The sequence below is a fragment of the Nannobrachium achirus genome, assembly GCF_963921795.1.
Source record: "Nannobrachium achirus genome assembly, chromosome: 23".
NCBI lineage: Eukaryota > Metazoa > Chordata > Actinopteri > Myctophiformes > Myctophidae > Nannobrachium > Nannobrachium achirus.
The window spans coordinates 49809466-49820971 of record NC_137830.1 but is presented as its reverse complement, the minus strand read 5'-3'; the positions used below and the strand labels follow the sequence as shown (position 1 = coordinate 49820971).

The 11506-nt window shown below is 43.2% G+C and overlaps 1 protein-coding gene across 1 annotated transcript; it reads left to right on the top strand.

Annotated features, from left to right (window-relative positions):
- Positions 1-233: 233 nt before the first annotated feature.
- LOC308308961 (stonustoxin subunit beta-like) lies at positions 234-5945 on the top strand (the record flags this gene model as incomplete). Its single annotated transcript, XM_080754413.1, has 2 exons — positions 234-327; positions 5353-5945. The coding sequence occupies 2 exons, from the start codon at positions 234-236 to the stop codon at positions 5943-5945; spliced, it is 687 nt and encodes a 228-aa protein (XP_080610539.1).
- Between the last annotated feature and the right edge of the window lie 5561 nt (positions 5946-11506).

Sequence of the window (11506 nt, the reverse complement as noted above, 5' to 3'; positions counted from 1 at the left end):
TTCAGAGGATATTATAAAAACCTTCAGCAATGTGTTTTAAAGGTGTTCAGTAACACAATCCAAAACATTGAAATTCAACCCCCTCCAGGGCAGTGGTTCCAAACTGGGGTTGGGGACCCCTAGAGAGACCATTTAAAATACAGTTCAATCAACAGGCTTAGCTGTTCTTCAGCAGATACAAAGTGTTGCTGAGCACATCCATAGAGGGGAGAGGGGGAACAGCCCAGGACCTCATGCTCCCCTCTACCCAGGTGAGGAGCACCCTAGTCCTGCTCCACTCCTCCACTCCATCCAGGAGAACCTCTGGAGGAACCAGAGAACCTCCAGGTGATCTGGACTCCTGAGGAGCAGTGTCTCCTAGGATTCTACAAACTAAGAAAGATACTTTTTAATTTGACACGCTCCCACAAATAGAGATTCTCACACAAAACAAGGCTTTGGATAGCAGATATACAAGCTCACAGCGTGGCACCGAGTGCCGCGTTGCGTCCTTGTATATATATGTATTTTGTAACTAAATTTTTGCTTCTGAGGGGTCCCTGGAACTAAATATATTGAGATGGGGGTCCGTGGCCAAATACATATCATTTTGGGGGTCCTTCACATGAAAAGGTTTGAGCACCACTGACATAGAAACAAAGGGTTTTCAATTTTATTTTTCAAAAATAGCAGATCTACAAGCTCGCAGAGCGGCACTCGGTGCCACACGGTGAGCTTGTACCTGTATATGCTATTTTTCAATAGTTAAAGCACAACATAATGCATAATAATACGTTCCCAGTCTAAATGGGTTAAACCCCCTCCCCTATGAAGAACATTCATGGGAACATTCACGCAGTGAATCCTTGTACCCAGGGCCCAGAATTTGGTGTGACACCCCTGCCTAGGGGAGTTTCAACCTTTTGAAATGTGTTACTAGACATCTTTACAATCACATTAGTGAGGAAATGTCTTGAGAAGGAATGTATTAAATGAAATGTGTTACTAGACATCTTTACTAACACATTAGTGAGGAAATGTCTTGAGAAGGAATGTATTAAATGAAATGTGTTACTAGACATCTTTACAAACACATTAGTGAGGAAATGTCTTGAATCCACATTTTCCTGTCCTGAAAATCCAGTAAATACTCAATAGCCGGGGACCCGCAAGCCCAAAAGCTCAAGGAATAGGGTAGGACATGTGATTTTCTGCCGTACTTTTTATTTCTGTTTTATCTATTAGTTTGGTCATTGAGGTCCACAGAATGAGAGGCCTGCTCTGCCGGAAACATCGTGAAAAAAAGTTATGGCCATTTGGATATTCACTGTCCCATTGACTCCACTAGAAATATTAAAAAAATTAAATACATGTGCTTTAAGTAGCATGTGAGGGGTCAAACTAGGGGTTCTTCATGATTCTGAATCCATTTCAAGCATTTGTTTTGCATGAAAAACATTCCTTGGGTTAACCTTCAGCAGCCCAAAACTGTGAAAAGTGGAAAAAAGGTGATGACTCATCACTTTTCACAGTATTTGGGGGGCCGATATCTAGCCCAAGGAATGTTTTCATGCAAAACAAATGCTTGCAATGGATTCAGGATCATGAAGAAGAACCCCCAGTTTGACCCCTCACATGCTAATTAAAGCAGACCTTTTTTCCTTTTTTTAATATTTCTAGTGGAGTCAATGGGACAGTGATATACAAATGGCCATAACTTTCTTTCGCGATGTTTCCAGCAGAGCAGGCCTCTCATTCTGTGGACCTTAATGACCAAACTAATAGATAAAACAGAAATGAAAAGTACCGCAGAAAATCACATGTCCCCTCCCATTTTGGTGACTGGGTCCCCGGCTACAAGTATTAAAAAGTACAAATTACAACTACAGCACTTTTCTTTTTTTCATCAATGCATTGTTTATTGAAATTAAAAACATTTCCCCAAAAATAAATGCATTAAAACAGAACTGCTTAAATATAGTGAAAATAGCCAATCTACAAGCTCACAATGCACCACACTCGTTGTGAGCTTGTAGATCTGCTATTTTCACTATATTTGAAATAAGGTTTAAGCGGTTAACCCATTAAGATCTGAGATATGTCCGCCCGCCCAAATATCAGATCTACAAGCTCACAACCACACATGGTTCCTCAAAGAACCTTCTTTGAACCATTAACCATTTAAACCCCGCGTCCCAATGTTGGACATGTCTTAATACGTGAACATTCACCGTAAATAGATCTACAAGCTCTCAACTCATCGTGCTGCGATGTGTTGTGAACTTGTAGATCGGCTATTTTGGAGTGTGGAGGGTATAGAGCCCTGGGAGACACCGGTCGATGAAGGGTTAAAGTGGTTGATGCTTCTCAAAGTGTGGCCCGGGGACCCCCAGGGGTCCTTAGGGGGTTCCAGGGGGTCCCCAGCAAAATGTTTACAGCATCACACTCATTTGAACCACTTTATCCATACTTTACACCTTGGCTATTTACAAATTGCAGATCTACAAGCTCACAGCTAGGGTTGGGATCCGGAACCGGTTCTTCGGGTACCCGGTTCCGAAATTGAGGAACCGGAGCCGGTTCCATCATATTTTTATGACCGGTTCCTATAACGGTTCCTGGAATTTCTTTTGAGCGTTCATTTGTCCCAGCTGTGTACATTGCAAGTGACTGTGGTGACGTCTTGCTACATGTGTGAGAGAGGTGGATACGCCCACTCAGTCAGAGGCAGTCAGGCAGAGCAGACGCCTGCTGAACGACGATCAGAATGCTAGGCTAGCGTTAGTAGCGTCCTTCGAGACAGACAGAGCCAACGTTAGCGCAGCAGCAAAACTACTCACGAGTGTGGTCGCACTTTACAAGAGAGGGAAAAAAGCATGCAAAGTGCACGAAATGCAGCGCAATCCTTTCGTGCAAATGTGCAGTCTCCTAAAATCTGTACCAGTGACTGGCTGACTGCTTCACTTTCTTCAGTAGCCTAGCTAGCTGCTAACGGAGTAACCAGTAACCACGGCGCAATGTCCATGTCCATTTCACTCGGCTTGTACTGCAGTTCATTCATGGTGTTCCATATGACGGACGCAACGTTTGTTTGAGGTTTTATGAATAACTTTTTAAATAAGGTTTTATGAATAACTAGAACTATAGCAACAGTCAGCAACTCACTCCTTTCAGCTTTCACGCTGGTAGCAGCTGGGATAATGACAACGAAAGACTACCCGATCTACAAGCTCACAGCACGTCGCACGCAACGCGTTGTGAGCTTGTAGATCGGCTATTCATCGTACCGTTAAATAACCATGTATTTATTCTCCACTGCTTGAACGTCCACCCTTAACCATGTATTCCATCGTTATTGTGGTTAAGTTGAAATAGTAGTTATACAAGTTGCTGTAGTAATCAGGGAATCACTTTATAATAATGAAAGAAAAATATCTATCTATATCTATATATCTATATGTATATCTATATCTATATCTATATCTATATCTATATATATCTATATATATATATATATATATATAGTTGTATATATAGGCCTATATATACAACTTCTGGAACCGTTATAGGTACCGGTTCTACCTGGAACCGATATGGGGGAACCGAAAAAGAATCGGACTCGGTTCAAACCAAACGGATCCCAACCCTGCTCCCAGCGCATGTGTCTAGGTGTGTGTCAAGGACCCCATCTGAAAAACGTTTGTGCCAGACACAACATTTTCCCAATATTCTTCATTTGAAAATAGCAGATCTACAAGCTCACAACGTCCCGCAATGTGGCGCGTTTTGACCTTGTAGATCGTCTATTTTCAAGTAGTCAATCGTTCAGCAGTAAATGGTTAAAGTGGTTACAGTGATTTTGATGCTATACATGAATGTTGCTGGGGACCCCCTGGAACCCCCTCAAGGACCCCTGGGCAGGGGCGATGAAGTTTCAATATTGAGCTGGATGCTCGTTTTGGACCCCACCCCTTTTTCACAATAAATAACTTGTTTTATCCTGCTGTTCTTATTTCAATATTAATTATTATACCCTACAATGTTGTAGGCATATTATGCCTTCTGTAATCTCAGCATTATGGATGAGCTAGGGCTCTGCTACGCTCAATGTATTTTCGAGAAAATAAATTAAGTTGAATAAAGGAAGGGAAATTCAAGCTACTGTTAAAGTTAGATATGAACTGCTTTGCATCGCACTGACTACAGTGAGTGAGGAGAGAGAGAGTGAGCGAGCCGATGCTCGATTAGCAGCCCGGCCGTCAGTGAAGAAAAATAGAAAAGTACTCCCATGTTTTACTTAAGTAACTAAAAGTAGAAATACTCTGTTAGAAGTACCATGTCCAAAATGTACTTGCATAATGACGTTTTGGTATCAAAATGTATACTGTATAAATAAAACGTAGTCATTTGCAGAATGTCCCATTTCACAGGTTTTCACAGCCTACCATAGATACAAATATTTTAGCAGTTCTAAGCTCACAATTATAGCTAAGCGTCTGCATTGTGATCTTGTATTTTCATTTCTAATGGCCTAAATATATAGACTGAAGTGGTTAATGTATGCCTTTATAATAATCGAAATATGCAAAGTAACAGCTGTTTACAAATATGTGTAGTGGAGCAAAAGTAGCCTACAATACTTGCCTCTGAGAAAGCCTCAAAATTGTACTTGGCCTACAGTAGGCTACTTGAGTGAGTATAATGTAATTTGTTACTTTACACCGCTGCAGCCTGGCCCATCAGAACCGGTTGAACATGTAATAGCAGACAGACTTGTGTATTGGAAGCAATTAGCATGAGTGACTGGGGTCGCAACAAGCTCCAGCAGCGATTTAGCAAGACAATGGGGACATTGGGACTTTAGCGCCGTTTGGGGGGAAAAAACGGACCAAATGACAGAAGAAATAGGTCGATAGCCTGAAAAGTGGGGTGGCAGTCCGGTCCAAAAAGACCCGGCTCCGGCGAACGTCTCATAGCTGTACGCTTGAGCTCCCAGGCGTACCCTATGTTACCGCCCCTGCCCCTGGGGGTCCCCGGACCCCACTTTGAGAACCACTGTATTCATGATCGATAAATCTGTACAATATTCATGTTTAAATGTGTTAGACACACAGAGACCCCCCTCCCATCGCTATGGAAAACCAAACTTTATTGATTCTGTAACCCCCCCCCCCCCCCCCCCCACACACACACACACACACCTTACCTGATCCATTATTATAGTGTGTGTGTGTGTGTGTGGGTGGGTGTATTTGCATGCATGCACGTGCGTGCGTGCGTGCGTGCGTGCGTGCGTGTGTGTGTGCGCCTGTGCGTATGTGTGTCACTCAGTGAATGATGTATTTAATGTTTACTGTGTTGTTTTCTCATCAGATTCTCATCGCCTCACACTGGACTCAAACACAGCACACAGAGAACTCTCTCTCTCTGAGAACAACATGAAGGCGACTCGGGTGGAACAGCCTCATTCATATCCTGATCATCCTGAAAGGTTTGATTACTGGGATCAGGTTCTGTGTACAGAGGGTCTGACTGGACGCTGTTACTGGGAGGTAGAGAGGAGTGGAAGGGTTGTTCTAGCAGTAACTTACAGAGGAATCAGTAGGAAAGGACAGGGTGTGGAATGTGACCTTGGATACAATAAAATGTCATGGAGTCTGTTATGTTATGATGATAACCATGTTAACAGATACACTGTCACACACAATAGTAAGGCCACTTACCTTCCTGATCGTCCCTCTGACTCCAACAGAGTAGCAGTGTATCTGGATTGTCCTGCTGGGACTCTGTCCTTCTATGAAGTGTCCTCACCGACACTGACACACCTCTACACCGCCCAGTACAAATTCACTGAACCTCTTTATGCTGGCTTTGGGTTGTGGTCTAACTCCTCTGTGTCTCTGTGTGAGGAGTCTGAGGACAGACAGACAGACAGCTGTGAGGACAGGTGGTGTATCATAATGTAATAATCAGGAACAGGGGGTGGGGGGGGGGGGGGGGGATGTTTATAGAATCAATATGGTTTGGTTTCCATAGCGATGGGGGGGTAACACATTTAAACATGAATATTGTACAGATGTATAGATCATGATATCATCATACAGTGGTTCCCAGGGGTCCTTGAAGGCGTTCCAGGGGGTCCCCAGCAACATTCATGTATATACTGTAGCATCAAAATCAGTGTAACCACTTTAACCATTTACTGTATAAATTGACTCTTTGAAAATAGACGATCTACAAGCACACAACATGTCGCATCACGGCGTGTTGTGAACTTGTAGATCTGCTATTTTCAAAAAATGAATCTTGTAAAAATGGAGTCTCTGGAACAAACTGTTCAGATTGACATGAAAAGGTTTGTTCTCAATCTGTGGGTCTGGACCCCCAGGGGGACCCCCACCCGGTGACCCCCTTAGGGACCCCCAGAGGGACCCCCAGGGGGTCCCCAGATGACAGTGAAGTGACAATGAAAGAACTTTTAAAAGTAATCAAAGTATAAACTGGTCAAACATTGGACAAATTGTCAAATAACAAAGAGGCAAATATTGTGAAAATAGACGATCTACAAGCTCACAACGCCTTGCAACGTGGAACTGAGTCAAACTAAATGTAATGCTTCAACTCTACAATTTACACTTTGTTTGAACTGGGGGGTCCCCAGTTCAAATATGATTATTTTGGGGGTCGTGTCCTTTAAAGTGTGAGAACATCTGCTCTAGAACAGGGGTCTTCAACGTTTTCAAGTCAAGGACCCCTTAGCAGAGAGAGAGATGAAGTAGGGACCCCTTAGCAGAGAGAGATGAAGCAGGGACCCCTTAGCAGAGAGAGAGATGAAGTAGGGACCCCTTAGCAGAGAGAGATGAAGCAGGGACCCCTTAGCAGAGAGAGATGAAGCAGGGACCCCTTAGTAGAGAGAGATGAAGCAGGGACCCCTTAGCAGAGAGAGAGAGATGAAGCAGGGACCTCTTAGCAGAGAGAGAGATGAAGCGGGGACCCCTTAGCAGAGAGAGATGAAGCGGGGACCCCTTAGCAGAGAGAGAGATGAAGCGGGGACCCCTTAGTAGAGAGAGCGATGAAGCAGGGACCCCTTAGCAGAGAGAGAGATGAAGCAGGGACCCCTTAGCAGAGAGAGATGAAGCGGGACCCCTTAGCAGAGAGAGATGAAGCAGGGACCCCTTAGCAGAGAGAGAGATGAAGCAGGGACCCCTTAGCAGAGAGAGATGAAGCAGGGACCCCTTAGCAGAGAGAGATGAAGCAGGGACCCCTTAGCAGAGAGAGAGATGAAGCAGGGACCCCTTAGCAGAGAGAGAGATGAAGCGGGGACCCCTTAGCAGAGAGAGATGAAGCGGGGACCCCTTAGCAGAGAGAGAGATGAAGCGGGGACCCCTTAGTAGAGAGAGAGATGAAGCAGGGACCCCTTAGCAGAGAGAGATGAAGCAGGGACCCGTTAGCAGAGAGAGATGAAGCAGGGACCCCTTAGCTGAGAGAGAGATGAAGCAGGGACCCCTTAGCAGAGAGAGAGATGAAGCAGGGACCCCTTAGCAGAGAGAGATGAAGCAGGGACCCCTTAGCAGAGAGAGAGAGAGATGAAGCAGGGACCCCTTAGCAGAGAGAGAGATGAAGAAGGGACCCCTTAGATGAGAGAGATGAAGCAGGGACCCCTTAGCAGAGAGAGAGATGAAGCAGGGACCCCTTAGCTGAGAGAGAGATGAAGCAGGGACCTCTTAGCAGAGAGAGAGATGAAGCAGGGACCCCTTAGCAGAGAGAGAGATGAAGCAGGGACCCCTTAGCAGAGAGAGAGATGAAGAAGGGACCCCTTAGCTGAGAGAGATGAAGCAGGGACCCCTTAGCAGAGAGAGAGATGAAGCAGGGACCCCTTAGCTGAGAGAGAGATGAAGCAGGGACCTCTTAGCAGAGAGAGAGATGAAGCAGGGACCCCTTAGCAGAGAGAGAGATGAAGCAGGGACCCCTTAGCAGAGAGAGATGATGCAGGGACCCCTTAGCACAGAGAGATGAAGCAGGGACCCCTTAGCAGAGAGAGATGAAGCAGGGACCCCTTAGCAGAGAGAGATGAAGCAGGGATCCCTTAGCAGAGAGAGAGATGAAGCAGGGACCCCTTAGCAGAGAGAGAGATGAAGCAGGGACCCCTTAGCAGAGAGAGATGAAGCAGGGACCCCTTAGCAGAGAGAGATGAAGCAGGGACCCCTTAGCAGAGAGAGATGAAGCAGGGACCCCTTAGCAGAGAGAGAGATGAAGCAGGGACCCCTTAGCAGAGAGAGAGATGAAGCAGGGACCCCTTAGCAGAGAGAGATGAAGCAGGGACCCCTTAGCAGAGAGAGATGAAGCAGGGACCCCCTCTACATATTGTATAAATGTGTGATGGAGATTCTCATGGATTTCATAGATAGATTCATAGACTTGTTTGACTCTTAACCAATTAAAATCTTAAATCGTCGATACTTAGTAAACTTGACCTTTCACTCTGTACTTGGTCTGCTCTTTTTTACCTCTACACCAAACCTTTTTGCCTAGCTGGACGGGCAGGGTGCCTCGCAGCGCGAGGCGTTGAGAGCTTGTAGATCTGCTATTTTTGTCTACAGTTCTCCTCAGAATAAGGATGCGAGGGTTCAAGTTGATCATTTAAAATAATTATCCTATCACATAAGGATTTGGTGGACCCCCCTGTAGTAACTCTGAGGACCCCCTAGGGGTCCCGGACCCCCTGTTGAAGACCCCTGCTCTAGAACATTTAAACATGAATTCTGTAAAGTTTTATTGATAATGAAAACAAAAATACAATTACTCTAATGAAGGGTTTTGAAAATCATGTATTTTTGTTTTGTTATGTTTTTGTTTGTTTTTTTTACCTATAAGATGGTTTTATAAAATGTAAAACATTTATATTTACTCATATTTCCAATAAAATGAAACCATTGCTATTCTATTTACATTGTGCCAAAGTTACATTAAACCCTGATACAATGTTTTGATAAAAACAACAATAAAATATTATAAAATAAAAACATTTTGAATGTAACTTTTTGAAGTGAGGGTTATTCTGTACGCACACGCGCGCACATACACACACGCACACGCAGTAATCATTAGTGTGTGTTCAGTAACAGTGTTAAACAGCTCTATATTGTGACAGTAATCATCGCTATAGTGTTTGTTCAGCAACAGTGTTAATAGCTCTATATTGTGACAGTAATCGCTATAGAGTGTTTGTTCAGTAACAGTGTTAAATAGCTCTATATTGTGACAGTAATCATCGCTATAGACTCTATAGCGATGATTACTGTCACAATATAGAGCTATTTAACACTGTTACTGAACAAACACTCTATAGTATAGAGTGTTTGTTCAGTAACAGTGTTAAATAGCTCTATATTGTTCAGTAATCATTGCTATAGAGTGTTTGTTCAGTAACAGTGCTAAACAGCTCTATATTGTGACAGTAATCATTGCTATAGAGTGTTTGTTCAGTAACAGTGCTAAACAGCTCTACTGTATATTGTGAGAGTAATCATTGCTATAGTGTATTTGTTCAGTAACAGTGTTAAACAGCTCTATATTGTGACAGTAATCATTGCTATAGTGTTTGTTCAGTAACAGTGTTAAATAGCTCTATATTGTGACAGTAATCATCTCTATAGAGTGTTTGTTCAGTAACTGTTAAATAGCTCTATAAATGGGGCTACATTGACCCCTAGGGGTACTCGGAGGTACTACAGAGGGAATGTGAAAGAAAATATGAAATGCAGTTGTATTTAATTATGAAACTTTAAGAAACTTTGTGAGAACCTAAGTTTTCAAGAACCTGACTACCACAACTGTTACAGAGTAGAAAGTAATACCTTTTTGCATATAAAAATATATTTGCATAAATATTTTAATAACTTTAGGGTACTTTGATTCAGAAAGCACATGCAGAAAGGGAGAACCGAAGTCAGAAACGTTTGAGATGCACTGATAGACCAAACACCCTATATCAGGGGTCTTCAACGTTTTCAGGCCAAGGACCCCTTAGTTGAGAGAGAGATGAAGCAGGGACCCCTTAGTTGAGAGAAAGTTGAAGCAGGGACCCCTTAGTTGATAGAGAGTTGAAGCAGGGACCGCTTAGTTGAGAGAGAGATGAAGCAGGGACCCTTTAGTTTGAGAGAGAGATGAAGCAGGGACCCCTTAGTTGAGAGAGATATGAAGCAGGGACCCCTTAGTTTAAAGAGAGATGAAGCAGGGACCCCTTAGTTGAGAGAGAGTTGAAGCAGGGACCCCTTAGTTGAGAGAGAGATGAAGCAGGGACCCCTTAGTTGAGAGAAAGAGAGATGAAGCAGTGACCCCCACAACCTGTTCATAGATTCCATATAGTTTCATTGTTTGACAGCACAATCATCAGTGTATTTTGGATTCATGTCAATTTGTGTTTTCAGATATTTAACCACTTGAACCGTCAATACTCAATAAACTTGACCTTTCACTCTGTACTTAGTCTGCTCTTTTCCCCCTTATACGCCAAACCTCTTTGCCAAAAATAGCCGATCTACAAGCTCGGCGTTGTGAGCTTTTAGATCTGCTATTTTTGGCTAAAGTTCTCATAGGAGAGATAACAGGCAAACTTTGATCAAAGTAACAATTCTTCTACATTCTCTTAATTTTTAGACTTCTTGTAAATTAATTAATGCAAATGTTTAACAATAGTTTAACTCTTGAGAGGATAAAATGAAACCAAATGGTTGGTTACCAACTCTCCATCATTTAGCTGGGGACCACCTGGAACCCCCTCAAGGTCCACAGGTGGTCCCCGGACCACTGGTTGAGAACCACTGCTCTAATGATTACTGTCAGAAATAGAGAGTACACATGGAACGAAATCTGGTTCCATTGTTTGATTGATTGACTGAGGTATTTATTGGAAGTATTGCATAGTAAAAGGTACAGTTTCATGACAGTTCACTGATACAAGGTCTGTGAGTGGTTTTTCAGGGCGGTTTTAAAGGATGCTTGAGATTTGCACTCCTTTAAGGCCTTCGGTAAGGCGTTCCACATTTTGGTGGTATAGCAGGAGAACAAATTTGATCCTTGTGTACACTCTGAATTACAGACCTGGCTGTAAGGGTCCATTTGGTTCCATTTGTACACTCAGAGTTACAGACCTGTAAGGGTCCATTTGGTTCCATTTGTACACTCTCAGAGTTACAGAGCTGTAAGGGTCCATTTGGTTCCATTTGTACTCTCTCAGAGTTACAGAGCTGTAAGGGTCCATTTGGTTCCGTGTGTACACTCTCAGAGTTACAGAGCTGTAAGGGTCCATTTGGTTCCATTTGTACACTCTCAGAGTTACAGACCTGCAAGGGTCCATTTGGTTCCATTTGTACTCTCTTGGTGAGCTTGTAGATCTACTATTTTGAGAGAATAAATAAATACCAATCTATAGATGAGGTCCCAGCAAATATAAATGAATACAAATAATAGTCAATTATTTAACAATAATAATAAACAAATCTATAGCTGAAGTCCCAGCTTATAT